Source organism: Zalophus californianus, chromosome 11 (genome assembly GCF_009762305.2).
Source record: "Zalophus californianus isolate mZalCal1 chromosome 11, mZalCal1.pri.v2, whole genome shotgun sequence".
NCBI lineage: Eukaryota > Metazoa > Chordata > Mammalia > Carnivora > Otariidae > Zalophus > Zalophus californianus.
The window spans coordinates 13830743-13854479 of record NC_045605.1 but is presented as its reverse complement, the minus strand read 5'-3'; the positions used below and the strand labels follow the sequence as shown (position 1 = coordinate 13854479).

Sequence of the window (23737 nt, the reverse complement as noted above, 5' to 3'; positions counted from 1 at the left end):
GGAAGGAGACCTGGAAGGAGACCCACCGATATGTGGCTTGCACCTGGCCTCAGGGGTCTGGGGAAAGGGTACCCGAAGAAGGTGAGCCTACCAGTGGGGTCTCTTGAGCTGCCCACTGTGAGGGCACCCCACCCCTTTCCCTAGGGCGGCCTGGCAGGGAGGAGCTAACACTCTCCACCACACCCTGGACACCCTCCAGGAGAGGGGCAGCTCATCTCGGCACTGGGCAGTGGGCGGCGGAGGGGACGCCCACCACAGCCAGCCTCCTAACGCCAGAGCCCAGCGACGCAGAGCTGGAGTGCCCCCCAGTGGTGTTGGCTGGGAAGTGCAGGGAAAGGGGCGGGGGATTAGCTAGAGGGCAGCGCCCCTCTCCTTAGGTCTGAATTCACCAGCTTTCTGATCCCCCAAATCTTGGCCTCCTAGGCCTGTTGGAACCGAAATCAACTTTCTAGGGTCGTTTCCAAATTCCCTCTTCTGGGAGCCCGCCTGCCCTCCGCGCATGCGCCTTTAGCCACCATACACTCTCCATCTTTGGTCCCCGGAGAACCAGCCCCACCTCGGCCTGCATTCTCCCGGCCATTAAAGTCACATCAGGGAGCACTGGCCGCACTTGGCGGCCGGCCAGCCTGGGAGAGGCTCAGGCCAGAAGGGAAGCCGGCCTGACTTGCAGGTGAGGGGCCAGGTGGGCAGAGGCTCTGCCATTTGCCAGGTAAAGGGGGGCGGCGGCGGCGCGCAGACTTCTTCACCCCATCATCTTCACTGCCCAACAGGTGCCTGGCACGGAGCAGGCCCCTGGTACGTTTCCTGAGCTGATGCAGTTGCTCAAAGGGGAAGAGAGACACGGGGGACTTGAGGACACATGGAGAAAACAAGGGAGACTCTCTTTTTTTGAAAAGAGAAAGACAGACCAGAAGAGCTGGGAAATGGAGGGCCTCTGTCCCACCCTTGCTTCTCAACACCTCCACCCAGAACGGGGGAGCAAACAGGGGCCCGAGAACCGCATCTGGCTGTTTCTTTAATTGAATGCAGACTCATTCATAGAAAACAGAAATGCAACCACAGCCTGGAAACATTAAGCGGAGTTCTGAAAAAAGATCCAGATCCACCTCCTCTCCCCAGCCCCAGGGAGAGCTATAAAAACAAGTTGGGCAGAATAAAACACACTCCCATCCCCGAGGCAGAGGCCCGACCTGGCCTCCCCCAGTCTTGGCATCTGGAACGAACCAGGTAGGGTGACGGGGATCGAAGTACCAGAGCAGCTAGGGGCCCAGAGCTGGGGCAACTCAGTGTAAACTCCAAAGTTTCCTACATATATGTGTGGCTAACACAAAACTTGGCCGAAGACAGGACGGAAACACAGAAGCCAGCCCTGGGTCCTAGAGTGAGGCTGGACCGGGGACACGGAGGGGAGTGTCATGTCCCTTCCTGAGCCTCCTTCTAAGATTAGGCACCGGGGCTCCCACGGCTGTGAGGAGGCAGGAGAGGCTGGGCGCCTCATATACCCCTCCTTTGCCCCTGGACATTCTTGGGCAGTGTCAATGGCACTGGAAGGCCCCCAGCTGGGGCTTGGCAGGACGGAGGGTTGGAAAGAAAAAGGAAGGGAAGGGGGAATTGATCTCTCCCTCCAATCCTGGTGCCAACATCAGTCTGGGGGCTGACGGGATAGGAAGGTGACCTCTGAATTCAGCCCCTCAGATCAAGGCGACTCTCACGTGGACTGACCCTTACTACTACAGAGCCAGTCCCAAGCACAGGTCAGAGGGGGGAGGCTGCACTGCCTGCAGCCCCTCTTAGGCCTTAGCACCAAAAGCCTGGCACCAGCTGGCCGGCCTCCGAAATCCTACACCCCCGTTCATCCCGACTGGAACGGGCAGTGATGGCAGTCAGGGACAGCCCCAAAGGCAGTGGGGCCCTGGCGCAGGACAGAGAATCAGGCCCAACCAGGCCCTGGATTGGAGCTCGGGAAGAAGGAAGAAAGGGCTTGGGGTCGCAGGCTCCTGGGGAAGGGAAGGATGGGCAGAAGAGATGAGATGGGCAGGGCAACACCACTTCCCTCCTTCCTCCTGCAGAGGGACAGATGGGAGAGCCAATGGACAGGACCCATGAGAGGCCCTCAACACTGAGAAGCAGAAGCCAGTGGCCAACATCTGGGGCTTTAGGGGAGCGGGCCTCCTCCCTGGCAGAGGGCAGATGCAGGGCTCATGGCCCCCGCCATGACTGTCCCAGGCCAAGCGTGGGCTAGACCTCGCTGTCCTGCCACCACCCACACTGGGCCGCAGGGCGGGGACTCACACCCCCAGAGCTACAGAGGCTCTGGGCAGTGAGGCAGAGAAGCTCGGGGGCCCCCGTGAGGAAAGCAAGGGGCCTGGCTCCTGCTAGAAGACGTAGATCTTGTCCCGCTGCACGGTGTCCAGGTCATCGTCCAGGGTCAGCAACACCTGGGGGTGGGGGTGGACGCTGAGTCAGGCGCAGGCCGCCCTGCAACCTGGGCCTCTACCCCACCCCCGTGCTGGGGCAGGGCAGCCTCACGGACCAGGAATGACCCAAACATGGCAATGGAGGACAGGAAGTGCCAGATGTCGTGGTCATCAAAGAAGTCCAGGAGGATGCAGTCGCGGTTGTGCTCCCGTGACTCCGCAGGCGTTTTCTGGGGAGGGACAACGGGGAGAGCCGCCTGGGACGCTGCCCACCCAACCAGGACCAGACCCGGCCTGCAGCTCCCTGTGTCTGCCCTGCTGCGGCGCCAGGCACGCGCACCCTCCTTCTGACTCACCCTTGCCCTGTCTCCCACATCTGAGAATCGGCTCTTTGTTGCAGATTTCTCCCGGAGGATGCTGGCTTCTGCCCTTTCCTTTCCCTTAGACCCTCCTCCCTCCGATTCTTCTGCCCTGTATCCGAGCGGCGGGGCGAGTCACCTCGAGACGCTAGAAGACCTCGGAAGCCTCCTACCTCGGGTCCCTGCCTTGGAATCAGCACCTGCAGGCTCACTTGTTCTCCAGAGCGTTGCCGGCGGGTCACCCCACCTCCCCGCCCAAGGACAACACGAGCCATGACTGTGGGCCACGACCTAAGGTTGCTCAGCGTCCTCCCTGCTCCCCCATAACCCTATCCAACCAACACCAACCGGACAGCACTGTGTCTGGGGCTAACTGTGCCAAACGCTGAGATGACAGTGATTGTCCTGCCCTCGGGAGTTCACAGTCTCACTCAGTTCCCAAATTCCTGCTCTCGCTGACCCCGAATCTGCCTCGTCTAGTTCTGCCTCTGGGTCATGATTCCGGTCACAGCATCACTGGGCCACAGGGCCCTTTCTCATCACCCAAGGCCTTTAAGGCCATGAGCAAGGTCTGCCTCCACCAGGGAGCTTTCCTGGACCTCCTAACTCTGTCCTCTGTCCTCGCGTCCATTCCCCCTTCCTGTCTTGTCTATATGCTTCGCCTTGTGTAGCATGCTGCAAAGAGCAGTCCAGGAACTGATGATGGTCTCTCCCTCTCTCTCCTGAACTAGATTATAGGTACTTCAAAGGCAGACACCCAGCCAGACTTGGTTCTGATCACAGAATCGAAACGTGATTCATGGCAGGTGCCTATGAGGCAGAGGGGAGAGCCTGGTACTTCTGGTTTCAAACCCTAGCCATGCCACTTGCAGGCTCTGTGCCCCTGGGCAGGTCCCTTGGCCTCTCTGAACCTCAGCTGCCTCATAGGTAAAATGGGGGAAGCCCCCATGCTGGCCCGTTGAGTGTCAGGAGGGTGAAGCGGGAAGGCGGCTGTGAGGGCATGGTTAGTGCTCACCAACGGTGTCTGTGAAGAGACGTGGCTGTTCGTCGGCTCACAATGAGCCTCTGGGCCACTCCCCACCCTCTCAGCGGGGTCACCACTCACCTGCCAGGTGCTGAGTCCCTGGAAGAAGAAGAAGAGTGCAAAGCCCCACACCACGGAGGTGCAGACAATGCAGAGCAGGGGGATGAGCTTGATCCGTTCCCCACTGCGGAGCTGGGTGGGGAGGGAAAAACAGCCTGAGGGCCAGACCCTGGCCCAGCCCGTTTCCCTGCCTACCCTCCGTGCCACTTCTCAGCACACAGGATGGATCCTTCAGGAAGCCTTCCTAGATTCACACCCTCACCTCGAATAGCTACAGTTACCTTGTCCCACACCAGCAGCCTGGTGTCCTCACCCCTAATGTCCACCCTGGCTAGGCCTCCATGTGCACAGAGCCCCATGCTGGCAGGGTGCACTGGCCAGGGGGCTCTCCTTGTGTAGAGGTTCCTCTCACTACTGGAAGGCAGAAGGGTCCCTGCAAAGCGCCCGGCTGTCGGAGGCCCCCGCCTCTGCAGACCTGGTGAGCCCCAGCTCAAAGCCCTCTGCACTGCATGGGGCTCTTCCCACTTGCAGGGCCATTCCTGGAGTAGGCAAGGGTCTCTGGATACAGCTGGAGTACATGCAAGAGACTCTGGCCTCTCCCCTCCTTAGACCTCATCAGTAGAGATGAAGGAAAAATGTCCACGCCCTCTCAACGCTACCCTGAAGCAGGCTGTGCCCAGCTCCATCCTGCAAAGGCAGGGCACCTGGCGGAGGAGGCTCAGCACCCCCCACTCACCTTCATAATAATGTAGAAGGCGAAGTACAGAAGCAGGTTGCAGATGCCAATGGCCAACAAGTAGGAGGCGAAATCATTGGGGCGCATGATGAGCCCATAGGCAGCTCTGGCAAAGGGAGGAAGAGCTGGTGAAGCAGGGGAGGGCCAAGAGCGAGAAAGGGGCTCTCCCTCACCCCTACCCCACATTTTATTATGATGTGAGGTTGGGTTCAGAGGCCCACAGAAATTCTACAACCCCAGGTGCCAACATCTCTCTCCTGAGCCCACATTTCTCATGCCCAAAGCTTAGAATTTGTCCGTGGCCCCCAAGGCAGCCAGTGGCTGGCCCAGTCCCCAGCTGTCCATCCACCCAGCCAGGCTACCACAGACAATGGCCAGACTCACAGTGACCAGTTGATAATGTTGCCCATAACCAGCAGCACCATGCGGTCCTGGAGGGAAGCAGAGACACGGGGACTGAGAGGGGGAAGAGAGACAGGGAGAAAAGTGGAAGAAGGCCCAAGTCAGCCGGTCCCCACCCTCCCCTGGGCTCTCAGCGGCAACCCCCCCCCACCAGAGGGAAAAGAGCAGACGGAGGAGGAGGGCTTGGGGAGCTGGGCTGGTACCACGTAGAGGGGCCCGCTGCACTGCCGGATGCAGTCTGTGTAGAGTACGTGGAGGATGCGGCGGCAGATCCCCGAGTCTGCAAGAAGGGAAAGTGCTGACGGGCACCCCTCTTTCCCTAGCCCCTGGCCCGCGCCAGCAGAGAGAAGCCCAGGCCTTCGGAGGGCACAGCTATGCCAACCCTCATCTAATTCCTCACTCTGTGATTCTTCCAGGCCCCCCAGCCAGAGGGCAGAACCCAAAGTCGGCAGTGAGTCCAAGTCCCTGAGGCCACCGACCCCTCATCCCGTGGGGCCCAGCTGCCCCCCTCCACACCCTGCCCCCGGGCATGCGCTCACCCAGCTTCCAGCGGCCCATGTAATACAGCTGGGTGCTGAGGAGCAGGGTGGCGATGATGTGGATGACTGAGAAGACAATCCAGAATGCCGTGTTCCCTTTGCCAAACACCTGTCGGGGGCGGAGGGGGGCCACCGTAGGCAGAGCTGAGGAGGCGCCGAGGAGAGCCGTCCCCCCAGCCCGCCCTTCCTCCCGAGGAGCGGGGCTCAGAGCAGGGGGCGCCGCAGGCCAGGGCCTCACCACGCCCAGCACGGAGAGGAAGATGACCACGGCCAGGCAGGCGTAGGCGCTGTAGGCGCTCGCGTTGATGTCCGGGTGCCGCTTCTGGTAGAGCTTCAGCATGCACAGGCCGGCAATCATGTACATGAACGATGTGTCTGGGTTGGGGACAGGAACGTGAGCTACGAGCACACTGCCAAACTTCAGCAGGGAGCTCCCAGCCCAAAGAATCCGGGGGGCGGAGAGAGCCCCCACGCCTTCTCATGGCCACAGAGGGAGCTGCTGGCGGGCTGGCATTTGAACTCCAGTCCTGTGAGTGTCTCTAGGACCCCACACTGCTGTCCCGCTGGCCGGCACCCAGCCTGACCTCCCCTGACAACAAGGGCAACTTAGTCTGAGCACCCTGAGGTCAGGGACCACAGCTCAATTATGATCGTTTTCTCGGTGTTTATCCAGGCCTTTCCATAGAACACACTCAACAAATGAGTGCGGCAGCACCGAGCTGCCTCTTTTCTATAAACTAGGATGTGTGTGCCCACAGGAAGCCCAGCTCTGGAGTCTCCCACAGGGCTGAGTGCTGGAGATCCCTGGTGGTGACTTGGGGATGGCGGAGGACCTCAGGCAGGGCCCTGCTCTCGGTGCAGCCGGGGAAGAGGGAGGCCCCACTCACCAAACTGGAAGTTGGTGTAGTTGGGGCAGACATGATAGCAGGCACTGAGCAGCCCTTCCATCATCAGCGCTGTGCCCATGGCATAGAACAGGCCGAAGTGTTTTGGGATCCCACATTCCTGTTGGGGAGAAGTGAAGGGAAAGAGGAGGTGAAGCAGGAGGGAGCGGGGGGGCCGGGGGGGGGGGCGGGAGAAAGGGCCGGACTGAAGGGAGGGCAGGGAGGGCGAGTGGAGAGAGGAATGGAGTGGCATGTGGGCAGGGCAGGGCCGGGCGGGGCCGGCCTGCAGAAAGGCCTGGAACCACGGCCTCAGCGGCAGGTGCTCTCTCACCAGGGCGTGGAGGTCGTTGCGCAGCAGGGCCCGGTTGTGGTTGATCTCCCGCTGCAGGATGATGAGCAGGAAGAGAAGCCCCAGCAGGATGTACCCCAGGTTGCTCAGGATGTTGTTGAAGGCGCTGGAAGGGGCGACAGGGGGCACTTGGCCTTGGCCCCATACTCTGGCCTCTTCCCCACCTGGGGCAGACCTGGGCAGAGCGCCGGCCCCTATTCCCGGTACCCTAGCTCAGCCCCAGTGATCCCCACCTGAGGTTGCCCAGCGGGTGGGCACAGAGGAAGTTGTAGTAGCAGATGTCCTGATTCCCGGTGACATTCACCACCTGCAGGGGAGCGGGAGGGGCTACTAAAGCACCTGACTGGGCCTAGAGCCCAGGCGAGAGGGAGCCAGGCCGGAGCCCGGGCCACACCACACAGTCCCACGCGGCAGGACGACACGGTGCCGCATAAGCGGCTCGCGGGCATATCCGTGCGCCGGGCCAGCCCTCTCTGACACAGTCACTGCCCCCCCCGCACCCCTCCCCCCACACTAGGTGGAGCCCAAGATCATGAGGCATGACTGTGACAGAGGGTCTTGCCTCACAGCACAGAGAAAAGGGAAGGGAAACCGAGACCTACCAAGTCCCATGAGCCTAGTTGCATTAAGCCCTGTGACAAACTGGGGAAGGTGCCGTCACTGTTACCGTGCTGCCCCATTTTGCAGATGAGAACACTGATGCTCAGGGAGCTCACGTCACCCAGCCCATGAGGCAGACTCAGGATCTGAACCCGGGTCCTGTGACCTATGACCTGTACTCACACCAGAGCCCCAAGCTGGGACACTGGGCGGGGGCGCTCCGTACGGGCCCAGGGGAGCCGCTCACCGTCTGGTACGTGATCACCAGCTGCACCACAGGAAGTGCATAGAAGACAGCGATGGTGGCGATGTTCCTGCGGAGTGGGAGGGCAGCGGTGAGGAGGCAGGACCTGAGACGCCACTGCCACACCGCCCTGCCAGTAACAGGAAGCCCGGCCCCCACGGCCCACTCACCAGAAGTAGATCTGGTACTTTTTCCGAAGGACACGTTTGTCCTTGCGTGCCAGGTCGGCCACGTAGAGGTATTGCTAGGGAGAAGCTGGAGTGAGCCCCGCTTTCCCACCGCCCGGGTGACTGGGAGAAGCCCCTCTTGCCCAGGTTAGAGGAGGACATGAGAAGTCCCCCCGCCCCTCCCACAGGCCATAATTCTGCAGGGCATGGCTGAAGGCCACCCCGTTGCTGCTGGCCGATTAGTCTGGAAGGGCTGGGAGCAGAGGTGGCTTCCCCTGGAATTGATCCTGCCCCAGTTGAGCTCTTTCCCTTTGTTCCCCTAGGATGTCACCCCAGGGGGAGATGTGCTGGGGCCTGAACACAGAATCTCCCTTCCTTGGGAAACCCATGGCCAGGGCCAGCCCGCATGGCATCGGACCTTGGTGCGAATGACATTCTTGTCCGAATCAATGTCAGTCAGTGTGTCGTAGTCGTCCTCCTCCACAGAGCTCATGGAGTCCAGGCGAGGCCGAGTGCCCACAGGGTCTAGGGAGCGATCTGGGGTGGGCAGGAGGGAAGAGTTAACCAGCAGGCACAGAGCCCAAGGTCTGTCCCCACCCACCTGGGGCAATTGTCACAATTACTGGGCAGTGGGAAGAGGCAAACTGTGGGCTCAGGCCCAGGGCAAAGGTACTGGGTGCTCCTAAGTCCTTGAGGGGAACAAGGGTGGGTTCTGGGAAGAGGCCGCCAAACAGGTGGCCACCAAACTGAAGTAGGACTTCCAGGCCAGAACCCCGAGCAGACCTTGGACCCCAGACACAAGCAACAGGACTGAATTCGGCAGAAGTCATGCTGATTAGGTGCCCAGCCGTGTGGGTTCTGAGAGGACACTGCCTTGGCCTCCACTGGGTAGAGACCCAGTGGGCTCTGGGCTGCACGCAAGGGTGACAGGCTGCCTCTAGGAAGAGCACCTGCTCCTGTTCTTTTCTGGTGCCTTCAGAAGCTTCCTGTGACCATGCCTGACCAAAGCCCCCAGAGGCCAGGACATGACACCCCTGCCCATGGGCCCTACCCCGGCAGGCCAGGGAGTGAGGGTTTGGCAGCAAACCACGACATCTGGCCGGGTGGCAGTTGGGGTGCCAGCCCACCAGCATCAAGGCCAGTGCCTGCTTCTCTCACAAGACACAAGAGCGGGCAATTATTGACATTAGATGGGGAAGCCATGCACAAAGCGTCTCTCTGGCCCCCTGGCAGGAGCTGACTGGCAGAGCAGCGCCCCCCCACCCCACATCTACCCATGGCAATGCACAGCTGCCGCATCTGGCCAAAGGGGAGGCGCCGCTTGAACTGGTCGTGCCCTTCAAAGGAAAGGGAAAGTTACCGGGAAGTGGGGCCAAGGAGGAAAGGCGGAGAGAAGAGAGGGGCAGGGAGACAGCAGCCCCTCTCCCGGTGCCAGCGCCTGCCAGAAGGGGCCGGTGCTCCTCACCACGCTTCACCCAGCCTGCTCAGCCCCGCCTGGCTCACTCACCCTGGTAACCGTAGGAGAGGTCTGCCGTGCCCGTGCTATCGACCAGGCCGTCCGTGGACCCGGAGCTGTTCTCTGCGGGGCACACGGGACGCGGTGAGGCCGGTGGGAGGGCAAGCGGACGCTGGGGTCGGGAGGGGCCCGCTGCCGCTCTGCCACCTTGGAGGGGGAAGCCCAAGGAGCCCGGGTCGTGAATGGGCAAGGACAATCTCTGGCATTGACACGTACCGAAGGAGCCATAGCTGTAGCCCTCATATGGGGAGCTGCCAGGGAAGGAGTCGGCGAGCACCCGAGGGTGACCTGCAAGGAGAAATCGAGGTCCCCTCAGCTCTGGAAACAGAGAGGGGCCAAAAGCCAAGGAGAAGAGAGAAGGAAGACTCCAGAGAGACACGGAGGGGCCACAGCAGCAGCAAAGAATAAGCACCTATCCTGACAAACACCAAACACACCTCGCTCCCACGGCCAAAAGCTGCCCCAACCTCCCACTGTGTCCCCGTGGAAACCCTGGCCATCCTTTGTCCTCGCTATGGGGTGTGGGGGGGGGGAGAGAGAGGTCAAGGAATCGATGGGTCTAAATGGCCAGCTAGGAGAGCGAGCGGCCTGCCCAGGTCCCACCCAGACACCCCAGTGTGTCCGCTCCCTCCCCCATTCTGGACCTCAGCTCCTCTGCCCACAGCACCTGGAGCTTACCAAGGAGAGAAGCTGAGAGAGAAGTCCCAAGCAGGAAGGAGGACAGACAGAGAGGGAAGGATGGAAGAAAAGGAGAGAGAATGAAAAGTTAACAATTGCCCAGATGGTGAGCTGCGTCGCCTGAGGCGGACAGACAGTGTAGCCAGACCCGGAGAATGAATCAAGTGGCAGCGTTAAGGTGGGCACGTTAGGGTCACAGGGATACAACAGCCCAGCCCCGTTTCCATCTGTGGACTGTTATTCCCAGTCTGGATATCCAGGAGCCCCCAGCTGGCCTTTCCTCCTCCAGCCCCCAAGGGATCCATCCAGCAAAGCACAGAGCAAACTCTGCCCTCCCTGCCCAGGCCCTCTGGAGGTACCGCTTTCTGGGCAGGCTCGGTCCATGGCTACCAGAAGCGTCTTCTTCCTCTGCCTGCGGGAACAGAATCCAGAGGCAAACCAGGGGGGCAGGCCGAGGGCCCCTCCAATGCCGGGCCGGCCTGCCTCCCGCCTTCTCCGCCCCATAAACCTGCCCTCCCAGCTGTGCCCCTAAGGTTCCTCCCAGGCTGGGGAGCAACGTGGGGTTTCCCTGCTTGGGTAGGAGGTTGAGGGCAGGGGTTGGTTTCCAGAGGAGAGGCCCATGGACCACCGACCCTAAAAGTTAGGACCCCCCCCTTCCTATGCCCCATGATGGTGCGGAGCGCGACCCTGGACTGGCTCAGATCCTGCCAGGCCAGCTCCCCTGCTCGACCCACCCCAGTAAAGGGGGACGCCCGGCAGCCCCGCTTTACCTCCAATTCTCCCAACAGGCCAGGAGGATAGTCAACAGATAGAAGGAGAGAAATATGCCCAGGCAAAAGAGCATACCACCAACATAGGCCTCAGCTGTCAGGGGAAGGAGGAAGATGAGCACATCAGACCTTCCAAGACCGCTCGACACGGCAGACAAGGGCCCAGCCACAGCTCCCCCCACCTCTTCCCTCAATGACCTGGCGGGGTGAGCAACAGGCAGGTCCCCAAATATGCCAAACTCTGACATGATTCCTGCCTTCACTCCTGCTGTTGCTCCCTCTACTAGAATTTTCTCCTCTCCCTCTTCCTCAAAAACTCCATCCTGTTTTCAAACACAGCTTCCTTCCAAACACAGCTTGGGGGCCGGGGGGGGGCACTGTGTCCTCTAGGAAAGCTGCTCTGTCCTGTGGCCCCACTGACCTGTCCTTTGCCCTTCAGAGCTCTCAGAACTCTGCAAGTCAGAGGACTCAGCCAGACCATAACACCTGGCACACAGAAGGTGCTCGATAAATATTTGTTGAATGAAGAATCCATACAAGAGAGGCAGCTTCTTTCCCCTCCCATTACAATCCCTTATTTTTATCTTATATTTTCCAGTTTACAAAGGGCTCCATCCAATCACTCAGTAAATATTTATCGAGCATGACCAAGGAGCCTAATACTTTTCTGCTAATTTTGTGCTAAACCTCACAACTTGGTAAGACCACCAGGACAGATCCTACTACCCACCACGATAGAGACAGGGAAACTGAGGCTCAGTGAGATTGCACTGCCCGCAAGGGGCGGAGAGAGAAGAGGAACTCAGTACATCAATTGTTAGTCTCCAACTCTACCACATCACCCTGGGACCCACCTCTGGGTCTGCCCATCGTGAAGGCTGCCAAGAACACTCCCCCTTCCAGGACTGGCCGTGTAGGTCTCCCTCCCCCTCCCCTAGATCTGAGAGGAACAGCCACTCAGCCACCCACACTCACACGTGACTGCTTGAGATACCACCACGGACAGGGTTTTCTGGCGGTGCCCTTGATCAACCGGTTCATCTGGAAGCAAAATGTCAAACAAGTAACCGCCTGGAGCTTGGCTAAAGTTTGTAGGACCAGGCCTGGGAGAGTCCAGGGCCAAAACCCCAAACCCGGCAGACCCCCGCATCAGCCACACAGGTTCTTCTACTTCCCGGGGAGCAACCGAGCCCACCCCACCCGGGCCAGGCCAGGGCACACCGTGTACCTTCTACAAAGGGGTAGAAAGGCAAGGAGCCCCCACAGGCCTGGTCTTCGGTCTTCACCACCACCACCACGTAAAAGCTATTGCTGGGGAAGTCTTTGCGCTGCAGGATGATGATGATGATGGTGATGATGATGATAAAACCGTCATCACCATCAATCATCATCAAAATCAATCAACAAAATACACACATAATTTTACTCAGCCCTCACTAAGATTCCTACAAAATAAGTACTATCATTACGCCTATTAGGCCTTAGGGTTACACTACCAGTAAGTGGTAGAGTTAACTGGCTCTAGAGCCCAAATCATGACCCTATCCTCTAGCCAGGTGAGCAAATGTGTGTATGACCTACCATCGTGGAATCCATGGGTGCCCCATTACGGTCTGGGCATCAGCCAGAAGAAAAAGTGGAGGGGCCCCTACTGCCTCCTAAGTTGCAACTCACATGTTGTGAAGTGAACATATGGCTTCACCCTCCCTGCCCCCAGCACAGGTTTTAGCCTTCGCCAAGGGCAACACTCAGCATCAGCCAGGGCCCTTTTCCCTTTTTTTTTTTTTTTTTTTTTAAAGATTTTACTTATTTATTCGACACAGAGAGAGAGCTCAAGCAGGGGGAATGGCAGGCAGAGGGAGAAGCAGGCTCCCCGCTGAGCAGGGAGCCTGATGTGGGGCTCGATCCCAGGGCCCCAGGATCATGACCTGAGCTGAAGGCAGATGCTTAATGGACTGAGCCCCCCAGGCGCCCCCCCCCCCCCGCCCCGGTTAGCTATATCATTACAGCGACTGAAACAGATGTGACGGCTGGAAAAGGCACTCTGCTCTTTCCTAACCCCAAGGTTTTTGGGATGATGATTCAACCCTCACATTAATTGCAGAGCCCCAAACCTCAGGGACTGGCAGGCCAAGACTCAGTCTTATCAGTAGGGTAGAAATGGGGTAGGGGTGAAGGAGCAAGGGTCTGGAAAGCTCAGCACCTGGCTACATCTCCCATAGGGCCATGCGCATTTCCTACCTGCACAGTGATAGCGGCCTTCTTGGTCATAGTCTGGTACATGCCGATGAAGGCTACGTTGTTGTCTAGGTCATAGACAGGGCACTACAGAGGGAAGAGGGGAGAGGCGAATGGGCAGGAACCTGGGCCCTGGGCCCCCTCTTTAGCAGCCCTGCTACCCGCTGGTGGAGAGCAAAAAAAGGGCAGGCAACTTACCAGGACATCCTGGATGGAGATGACTGAGCAAGGGAAGGCCTTGTTGGAGGTCACCTTGACAATCACCGAGTCCACTCCCTCCGGGAACTCATACTTGAAGTACTGAGGGCACAGGAGGGCAGGGAGAGCCCCATCTCATGAGGATGCTCTCTCTGTCCCTCTAGAAGGGAACAGTGTGTGTCCTCTCGGGGTTGGGCAGTGGAAGCTCTCTGGGGAGGAGGACCCTGACCCAAAGCAGCCCTATTACATCACTCCCCTCAACCTCAGGTGGGCACTCAGGATAGTGTCCCAAGAGGCAAGGAGGAGAGGTGGCGGCCAGACCCCATGCTTCTGCAAGTCCCACGCGGCCTGTCCCCTGACCACCCCAGGGCCAGAGTCCCTCCACGGCGAGGGGACAGCCAACCTGGGATTCCCAGCAGGCTCTGCCAACCACTCCCACTCCCATGTCCCCACTTCTCCTCCTGAGGGCCTGTTGCCAGACAGATCTTACCTGGGGCTGGGCTGCTGTGGTATTGAAGCTAAACTGCTCCCCAGTCCTGGAGGGAGAAGAGCCCCCCCCGAACACGGTCACTCCCTGAGCTTGGCAAGGAGGCCAGGCCCATGGTCCCCTGGCATTGCCCTTGCACACCTGAGCACAAAGTCGTCCATCCGGCTGACCCGGAGCTGGTAGGTGGTGTTGACCAGTGACAGGGTGGACACATCCACGTAGAAGAACTGGACCTCGGACTCATTCTTGGTGGGAGGCTGGCACAGCGTTCGCTCCACCTTTTGGTAGAGGTACTTCCGCTGATACCTATAGCCCAAAGCAGAAAGCCAGGACGTTACTACTGTCCCAGCCAGCAAGCCACGCCATAGGAGCAAGGCCCCAACTCCCCCACTCTGGTTTCCAGCTTTCCCTACTCCTAACCCAGCTAGGCTGACAAGCTCCAAGTTGGCAGGCTTGGCCACTGAGCAGCCCCTTGGTTCAGGGAACGGGGAAGAGAAACAGAGGGGCTCCTGGGTGGCCTGAGGCCCTGGATAAGGCCCTGGGTGAGGCTCTGGGCCTGGCCTGGCCGAGGCCTACCCCCCTCCCTGACCCCCAGGTCCTACTCACAGCCCTCGCAGGATTAGGGGCACCTGGAAGGACACCACAGCCTCCTTCTGGCGGACCACAAACAGCAAAGGAGCCCCCTTCTGCTTGTTCAGGACATTCACAGACACACGCACACCTTCTGTCTGCAGAATGACATGGAAACACCCCTCAGTCAAGCCTGTAGTGACTCGACCTCGGCTCCTCGGGACACATGGCTCCAGAGACTGAGCCCTGCCCTCCGTCATGCTGACAGCTTTGTTCCCCCCTCAACCCCCTCCCTCCAGTCAGGCTGGGCAGCAAGCTATGCCCCTTCTTCCGCCAGAGCAGCCCCAGTCTCCAGGAGGGATTTGCCCTGAGTTAGAGGAGAAGCTCTTAGAAGAGGCCCCGTCCTGGCTGGCAGGTATGTGCAGGACAATGGGACCCACGCAACTACAGGGCCTCACTTCCCAACAGGAAACACAATGGAGACCTTGGACATCCGCAGGATACCCCATACTTATCCATGTTCTTGGGATATCCACGCACAGGGACAGGGGGACACAGCAGAGCAAAAGTGTTCCTCAATTTTCTTCCTTGTGAGCCAGGAAGCCCCCATTCAACAATTAATCTGGGGGCCAGAGCCAGTGGGGAGGTGGGGAAAGAGACTGTGGAAAGCTAAGAAAGCCAAGTTCTATCCTTAGCTCTTGACCAAGGGCTAGAGCTGTGGAGAGGTCACTTCACACTTCTGAGCCTTGATATCCTCCTCTGTAAAATGCAGACACTCTCACTCTTGGCACATGGAGGAACATACACAGAACAGTGGGAGCTTAAGAAAATCAATCAATCAATCAGTCCTGGTAATGCGTGTTATTGGGTTGCTGAGACCCAAGCCCTAGGGCAACGTTTCCCCGAGGGGTAGAAGACCATAACTCCCAGGATGACCCCAGTTATGGGGGAGAAGGAAGAAAGGACTCCAAGCAGGAGGACATCAAACTTCAGAGAAACAGGCACTGAAGGCAGATCCCGCCCCATCCTGAAAAATAATCAGACTGCCACTATCAGCTCTACCACTTCTTAGTAAATCCCATCATGGAGAGTGTTAGGCAAGAGACCACAGAGTCAGGCTGCAAGAATTCTCCAAATCTCAGCTCTGCCCAGGGTCTAGACTTCCTAGATCTAGCTACAATCACATTTAACTCGTGGCCGGGGAAAAAATGAAAGAGAAAGTCAGGGTGAGGTAGATTCCCCATTGGACACAAACTTCCTCTCTCCTCCCATCCCATTTGGGAGTTGGTCTTATCTCCACCACCTTCCACTTACAAGGCCAGCTGGCTTTCTAAGGCAGAAAGAGAGCTGGGAAGGCCTGCATTCATCTCCCTGGGGAGGCTCAGCTATAACTTGGCTGGGCAGAGCCTTTCAGTCAGCCTGTCTCATCTCCTTGGGGTCTTCTGGGCCAACCCCAGTGGCTACCCCGCTTCCGCCTGCACCCGGATGGGTGGGGCTGTCAAATTTGGGGTGTTGGACCAGCCCTGCTCAGACCACAGCTGGTGGAAAGGAGGGGGTCAAAGAGAAGATGGGAAAGAGACAACTTTAGAAACTGTCCAGTGGGAGCTTCAGAGAAACGCTGGTGGCAAAGCAAGGAGGACTGGTCAAGAGAGTCCAGTGTGGTTCTGGGAAAAGGAAACCCGGTGGGGTGTCGCGTTCATGGGCCTCCTAAAAGAGCAGAGGATTGACTGACTCGCGGAGCCCTGGTCTGCTCACCCACTCACCACCAACCCCCAGCCCAGCGCAGCCCAGCCCTCACCCGGTTTCGGGTCACAGTGTGGTTGAAGGTGTAGATGTTGACCAGCTCGCTGTTGACCTCATCCATGTAGGTGCGCTCAAACTCGGCGTCTTTCTGCGAGACGTTCTTGGGCCCCAGAACCCCCAGATGGCTCTCGCCCGAGGCCACCAAGAGCGCCAAGAAGGGCAAGCCCAGAGCGAACATGGCCCCGGCAAGGCGGCAGTGGCGGCGGCAGCGGTGGTGGCGGGGACGGTGACAGGCCACAGGACACCTCCGGGACGGGTTGCGGCTCTGGCCGCAGCTTCCAGCATCTCACCAGGACCAGAACTTTAACCCCGGCCTGAGATCAGGAAACGTCCCCTCCCGGGAGCCGCAGAGACGCTCCTAGGGGGCCTGGCGGGGAGGGGCGGCGGGAGAGGGAGGGGAGGATGTGGGGTACGGGCCAGCTCGCGAGGGGCAGAGCGCGGCCGGGAGACCCCGCGGCCGCCGGCCGGGGCCGTAAGAGCCAGGGGGCGGCTGGTTGCTGGGAGCTTGGAGACGCCGGGGAAAGGGGAGGGAGGGACGGAAGCCGGCAGCGGGGGCGGCCGGGAAGGGAGGAGGGTCTGAGGGTGAGGAGCGTGATAGGTGGCAGCGACCCGACGCCGCGCGGCGCGGCTTGTTTCCTGGGGGCGCGGGCCCTTTAAGGGCGGGCGGCCGCGGCGGCCCCGGGTCTCCCAACTCCCGGGACTGTGCGGGGCCGCGAGGCGGTAAACAGCAGGGCGGCCGGCCCGCCGCGCTGACGTCAGGGGAAACTGACACAGATTTTAAAGGGCCAAGCCCCGGATTGGGCCTTAAAGGGGCCGCAGCCCTCCAGCTGGAAGCCGCCTCTAACTCCTATCCTGCTACCCTGTCCTCTTTCGTCATCCTGCCCGTCTCTGGAAGCTCACTTTGGTTGGAATAGATGGATGTCTCCGTGAAGGATCTCCGAGTGTGGGATTCTTGTTGACAAAGTCTTCTTTGCTCAAACGTAAGGATCCACCTCCACCCTCACTGCCTTTACCACCAACATCCTCCATCCTTGGGCCATTAAGAAAGGAAGAACTCAATTAGGAAACAGGACGGGCGCCTTCCCTGCGGAGGGATGGCTGAGGCAAAACTACAGAAGGAACCTCTGCGTCCTCTCACCTTGTACTGCAGCGGCCGCGAGGCTTCAGGGAGGCCTGGAAGCTTGCAGGGCTTTCTCCTCTTCTCTGCAGAGGCAGCTAAAAAGTTCATTGAGATAGTAACTTTCAGTATAAATCGATGAAAACTTTTCTACAAAACGTTTTGGCCCGTGTTTCAAGAAGTTTAAAGAGCTTTATACTCTTTGACAGAGTAATTTCACTTTTGGGACTCTTTCCTAAGGAAATAAATACAGATTAAAAATGTGTAGGCAGTAATGCTTATTTTTGCGATATTTGTAATATAAAGCATAAAGGAAACAGCCTAAATGTCCATAATGAGGGAGTGGTTAAAGGTGCTATTATCCTGAAGCCATTGAAAATGATGCTTAAGACTTTAAGGAAGATATCAGCAGAGGAGTCACAATATTACACTATATCAACAGTAGGGTTTCCAAATACGTAGGCATGCATAGAAAACGTTGAGAAATCTTTGAATTACAGATGATTTTAAAAATGGCATGTATCATTTTCCTCTAATTCCAAAAGCAAGGAAAAGTACCAAAAAGGGAAGAAAAATCACTGGACTGCGGATGGTTTCAAAACATTTTTATATACCTTTTAAAAATGTGTAAATTGGGCGCCTGGGTGGCTCAGTTAGTTAAACGACTGCCTTCAGCTCAGGTCATGATCCTGGAGAGTCCCGGAATCGAGTCCCACATCGGGCTCCCTGCTCAGCGGGGAGTCGGCTTCTCCCTCTGACCCTCTTCCCTCTCGTGCGCTCTCTCTCATTCTCTCTCTCTCAAATAAAATCTTTAAAAAAAATAAAAATGTGTAAATTTTCTACGATACATATGGATTTTTAAGACGAATTAGATGTTTAAAGGAAAAGGAATAACAGGGCCACCTCTGAAATTGGCAGACACCCGATGGAGCCACCTGGGCCAGAGGCTTGTGAGAATTCTCTTGCTCCCAAGATTCCTGCAGCCACAGCTCCTGCCCCTGCCTTCTTCTCTGGGCTCTGTTCCAACGAGGACTATTTTATCTCATGGCCACTTACATTTATTCATTTCTGCAATAAATATTTAATGGGCACCTACTATGTGCAACTCCTGTTCTATTTATACTAGGCAAATGGTGTGTTGCAAGAATTAGACCTGGCCTCCTGCCCAAGCAGTCGTACTTGAGGCTGAAGATCAGAAGCAGGCTGCAGGTTCTGGAGAACCCTAGAAAGTCAGACCAAAGGGAACCTTAGCAGACTCCTCGACCAACCCCTCATTGTACAGACAGGTAGAGTGAGTAGTTTACTAGACTCCAGCATGTCTAGACAAACCTGAATTGGAGGACCCTCAGGATAATAGGAAGATCTTTCATTGTAAGTCCATGCAGTCAGCAGCCCAGTTTGGGCAGTCGATGTAGGATTTCCACATTCCAAGTGAACTCCACTTTCTCTCTCATGGTGAACTCATCTTGCCAGTAAATCTGGAACTCTAAGAAAATACTCCCACTCTGAGTTTGAGCTCCCCACTTAGCTTGATGTAATGTAACTGGTTTCTGGAACTTTCCTGGGTGCTATGAGAAGCACCAGTCTCAGCTCTGGGCTGGTTGGTCCGGGGACTGTATTGAATAAGCCCAGAATGGGGGCATTCCAACTCTGCCTCTCAGGCTTTGGGGCAAAACGTGCCCCCACCCCTTCCCAGCCTGTTAAAAATGCATATCCAGACACAACTTACAGTTGTTGAATTGCAGTCTTTGGAGGTGCAGCCCAGGAATCTGGGTTTTACAAGCACTCCAGAAGCTTGATATGCACAATACATTTTGAGAACCACTGCTTTGAGGCCAGACAACCGGGACTGGGACTGCTGATATTTGTTTGCTCCCTTTCTCCTAGCAATATCTTAGTTCTTGAGAAATCTATCTAAATAAACCCAGAAAGGATCCTTCCCCTTTGCAAGGGCTCATGAGCTTAACCTTTGAATTCTCAGCACCCTCTGTGTTCAAACAGGGTAGGAGGGCGGCAGCCCCATACTTTCTTGCAGTTCTCAGGTCTGCAGAACTTTCCTCAGCCCTTCTGCCCCACCCCCTAGGGAGGGAACAGCAAAACCCAGTTATGAATAGGTCCTTTCTCAGGTCTGGCAGTGCTGAGGAGAGAAGGCCTTTTTGTTGGCTACAGCAGTTAGCATAAAAGAAGGGCAGTGCTGGGTCTCAAAGCCAGACTTGTGAGTGCAAAGGAGGAGATGTCAAGGCCTGGGGGCAGCCCCCTGGGCTTTCTGTGCTGGTCCAGCTACTGCATTATCTGCCATGTTATATAAAAAGCCCAACCCCAGCCCTGGCAATGAGGGCAGGGTGGGTCACAAGGCTCAGATGACTTCCTTCTATTTCCCTGTGGGCCATCCTTCCGATCCTGAGTGCAGAAAAGACCATCAACCAGGTAGCTGATGAGGTTCCCAGCTTTCCACAGGAGGTAGAGAGTGGCCGTGCCTGTGGGTGGGTGGCAGGATCAAACCCGACTTTAGAATTAAGTAACTTTTACCCAGAAAAAAAAAGTTACACAACCAAGCCCTGTGAAGGAAATGGACTTAAGTTCCCTGTTTTTATCACGACCATAAAAGGGTTTCCGTGTATCCACGCAGAGCTCAAACAGAATTGCCCAGCAGCCGCAGCGCAGGAGCACTGTACAGTCCTTCCTCTTCAGCGTGCAAGTGCTGTTCTTTCTCAGGGCTGCCCTTGAGTCTGGTCATCTCTCCAAGGACTATGAAAATGGGATGCATATCAGATTAGGAATCAGAGTATTTACTCCATCATTCTGGGGCTCAGGTCTCAAACCTGTCACATGGCTTCACGGTACTATGGAAAAAGGACTTTGACGTCAGAAAGTTCTGTGTAAGCCCCTGCACTGGGCATCGTAGGCAAATTAAACTTTCTGACCTTTTAAGAGTCATGTCTTATGTCCATTTACCTCCTAAATGCAGCACAGGGGAGCTGGGCTTGCCTGCATTCGTCATCCTGAACTACTGTCTCGAGTAGGAAGGGAGTCAAAGGAGAGCAGTTTTGACTAAGGGGACAAACTTTCTGCCACAGACCCATCAGCCACTTTTGGTTTCCTGGGGCTTTCACCATTCAGACTGAGAAATGTGAACACATTCAGGCCTTGCATCCTGTTCCCTGCGGCCATGTGCTGGAATCAACATCAGAGCTTTGCAGGAAATGAAGCTGGTCAATCAGGCTGCTGAAAACAAGGAGATAAACAATTGATCAACTCAAATCTGTCTCCAAAGATCACTGATTAAAAATGAGCCATCCTCCTATCTCAAGAAGGTTTGGGTCTCCAGCTACGAAATCAGAAGATGCAACTCAAGAACCTTTTCCTCCTCTCTGGCTGTTATCTAAAGATAACATGGCAGCTATTCAACCCTTATTCCATGTAGTTCTCAATAATAGAAAGGTCCCCTCTCTTTACACTCTGGCTCACATACAGGCCACCTCCCATAGCATCTCCTGTTACCTCACTGGTCCCCGGAGCCTTCACAAAGGTGATTCTCTCATTCACGATACATTTGTTCCTCTGAACCAGTCTAACTTTTTATTTGGTTTTACTTTTCCTATAAAAACTATCTTATTAATTCCGTCTAGTTTCAATCAAACAATTCCAGAAAATGTGTCGAAAACTTCTGTGATAGGTATGTATGGCATCTGTTTTTGTTTTTAAAAGTGAATTTTGTGTTTTCTTTTTTTTAAGATTTTATTTATTTATTTGACAGAGAGAGACACAGCGAGCGAGAGAGAGAGCACAAGCAGGGGGAGTGGGAGAGGGAGAAGCAGGCTTCCCGCTGAGCAGGGAGCCCGATGAGGGGCTCGATCCCAGGACCCTGGGATCATGACCTGAGCTGAAGGCAGACGCTTAACGACTGAGCCACCCAGGTGCCCCTTAAAAGTGAATTTTGTTTGTCCTTATTAATAATGTGCATTGTTCCTCACAAGCAGCAGTGTGGTATCATTGAAAGAACAGGAAATGAAGTCAAAAGATTTGTATTTCAATTTCAGTACTGACAGTTACCGGCTAGATGACCATGAACAAATCATTCAATCTCCTGTTCATTCATTTATTCAATGCCTAGTTTGTACTAGTCACTAAGCTAGGTGCTGGGAACACAGATACTTAAAACACATTCTTTGTTCTAAGAATTCACAATCTAACAGTGTAGACAAATAGGTAAGCATATAATACAGAGTAAGTGCAATGATAAAAGATTTACACAAGGTATTATGGGAACTCAGAGACGAGAGATCTGGTACAAACCAGAGCTGGAAATAAGGGAAATCAGAAAACACCCCAGGAGGTGTCCCTGAGGGGGCTCCAGAAAGATGAACAGAAGCTAGCCTAGCAAAGGAATAGGAGCACATTCCAGACAAGGGGTCTCAACTTGGAACAAAGTCACAAAGTTCAGTGCTACTGGCGTGAAGGTTCAAAGGGGTGGGAGGATATGAATTGAAGAGGGTCAAGTCATGAAAAGCATTGGATGTTCTATCTAATGGGTTGGACTATGTGTAGTTATTGATGAGCTTGCTGCATGCGTCACAAAGGTCAAAGCTTGAGCGGTAGGTACAATGTTTTTTGAGATCGTAAAATCAATAGCATAAAATCAGGGCAGAGTAGAAGACTATGTGTTTATCAAACCTCTAAGACCTTTGCTTCAAGGCTATGTAAAAATATGTAGCCGAGTGAAGAATTCATCCCTGCTATGATTGGAGGAAATTAGGAGATGGGACTCTCCTGCTGGTTTCGTCCAGTTTTTCCCCAAGTGGGTACTGGTGAGGGAGCCTTCCCTCCTACCCACTTGTCCTGGCCAGTGAAGTTCACATGGGCTAGTAGTTTGGCTACACTTAAGAGGGCCTGGGTGGCTTTCATTGCTGCTCTGACTGAAGGGGAACCAGTGAGCAGCTGACAAAGGCAAAGCCTCTGGGGGAGGAGAGGGCAGAGAGGAACCTGGTGTGATTAGATATGGAAGACAACTAGAAAAGCCAAAGTATCTTAGTATCTCCACATTCTATTCTCTTCCAGGAGTAAACCAGTTTAACTCAGTAGCAATCACTGCGGTGAAGAGTGATAAAGATGATACAAAAAACGGAGCTTACAGCAGCAAAGGAACATTTTACTGGCCTATCAGTTTGCTGTAATTATTGCTGGTGTGGTTGGTGGCTAGTCATCAGGTTAGGCCCTGATGGGCCAGTTGAGTAACTGACCCTCGTTCTAGTTTCACTGCTATAAAGAGGCCATACTTGGGTCAGGCTATTTTAGACTGGGGAGGCAAAGATGCTATGTGAGAGTTGTGTCCATGCTCCCGGTTCCTGTCCTGAACTCCGTGGTCATATCGTGTTATGAGTCTGGTGCCACCGACGCCATTCATCCTAGTTCAGATCAGGTGGTCTACAGCATACTACCAGCCTGGCCTGTCTGCACAAACACTACGGGCTCCTGGGTAAGGGTGGCTGCAAAGGAGACAGCTGTGCTTTCTCAGCGTCTCTGGTATGAATGAACCCTCACATTTTCATCTACCCCCGTGGTCCCCGCCCCCACGCCTCAGCATATGGAAGCTGGTACCTTTCTATTTTAGTTATCTTTTTGCCATCTGATGTACTTACTTTCCTGTTTCCTTTAGATCTTAAACTTCATTTCCCCAAGGGTCTTCCTGTCAGTCTGAACTTACGGACATGTTAACAGCCGAGCAGTCTTTGAACCCCTTCATGTGTACCACCAAAAATTCTGGCTCCATAAACACAATTTCATTCTACTGTTGCTTTAAGGTGGAAAGCAAGATGGCCAGGTAACGCACTTTAAATTCTGATAATCGTGTGGCCGTGTGGAGGACGGGACAGAAGACGAGTGTACCGGCTGCAGGAAGGAAACCAGGGACGTATCTACAACTAGAAAGACAGCCCGGATGGAATGAGCAGTGGCAAGGCAAGGACTCTGAAATCCGGTAAAGCTGGGTACCAGCTCAGGTACCGAAATTACAGGACTCCTTAGATGGATACCATCCATACCTCCCTGGGCCTCTCAGCCAAGAGCAGAATGGGGATGAATACGCCTGAATATTAGTAGGACTTTCTTCCCAGATGGCACAGGAACTCAGAACAGTCCAATTAATTTGAAGCACTCAAAGTGCATGCCTGGGGCAATAGCAGAAAGAGATATTCTAAAGTGTAAAAAAGGAAACTGATGATTATTAGTGTGAGGAAGACAGTGAGAAACAATGGAAATTACAAATTTAATGTGAATAAATTCTAAAGATTGAAATTAGGAAAAAAGACCAAGAGGTCAGTTTAACAGTTTAAGAATCAGTTCTTTTTAACTGACAGATACTCATAACCAATCTGAAATATTTCCTTTGACAATTTCCCCAGGTGTCTAGTTAGGATTCCTTATAACTGCTCACCCCATCCTTCCCTCCTACAGCCCTGAGATGTGATGACAGTCAGCTCAGTATATTCAGTTCCCCAGAAAAGAAGGAGGATGTTCTAAGTATCCAATGTGCTTGTGAGAAGGTAGGTGAAATAAAAAAAGCATCCCTTTTTTCCCTCC

General features: G+C 55.4%; 1 protein-coding gene across 4 annotated transcripts; it reads right to left on the bottom strand.

The window, feature by feature from the left end:
* Positions 1-995: 995 nt before the first annotated feature.
* SIDT2 (SID1 transmembrane family member 2) lies at positions 996-17811 on the bottom strand. 4 transcript variants are annotated; one of them, XM_027580318.2, is made up of 29 exons: positions 16942-17811; positions 16037-16408; positions 14275-14396; positions 13810-13974; positions 13672-13717; positions 13182-13283; positions 12987-13070; positions 11974-12073; positions 11721-11786; positions 10746-10839; positions 10335-10387; positions 9976-9987; positions 9514-9585; positions 9289-9360; positions 9056-9118; positions 8200-8318; positions 7785-7858; positions 7618-7684; positions 7004-7077; positions 6753-6876; positions 6425-6542; positions 5776-5912; positions 5538-5646; positions 5202-5278; positions 4981-5027; positions 4597-4702; positions 3882-3992; positions 2534-2647; positions 996-2438 (listed from the first exon to the last, which is right to left on the bottom strand). In XM_027580318.2, the coding sequence occupies exons 2-29, from the start codon at positions 16217-16219 to the stop codon at positions 2376-2378; spliced, it is 2574 nt and encodes an 857-aa protein (XP_027436119.1). In that variant the 5' UTR covers positions 16220-16408; positions 16942-17811; the 3' UTR covers positions 996-2375. The 4 variants fall into 4 exon arrangements, with proteins under 4 accessions (XP_027436119.1, XP_027436121.1, XP_027436120.1 ...); XM_027580320.2 differs by lacking the exon at positions 9056-9118 and having other exon boundaries at positions 16942-17809; XM_027580319.2 differs by lacking the exon at positions 9976-9987 and having other exon boundaries at positions 16942-17809.
* Between the last annotated feature and the right edge of the window lie 5926 nt (positions 17812-23737).

What these genes read in the sequence shown, in the direction of transcription:
- SIDT2 (XM_027580318.2), bottom strand. Translation starts at nt 16,219, where the DNA reads ATGTTCGCTCTGGGCTTGCCCTTCTTGGCGCTCTTGGTGGCCTCGGGC. An exon ending in TCTCCATCCAGGATGTCCTG is followed by an intron (nt 13,071 to 13,181) that starts GTAAGTTGCCTG and finishes TTCCCTCTGTAG; the next exon opens with TGCCCTGTCTATGACCTAGA. An exon ending in AAGTACCAGATCTACTTCTG is followed by an intron (nt 7,685 to 7,784) that starts GTGAGTGGGCCG and finishes CCCACTCCGCAG; the next exon opens with GAACATCGCCACCATCGCTG.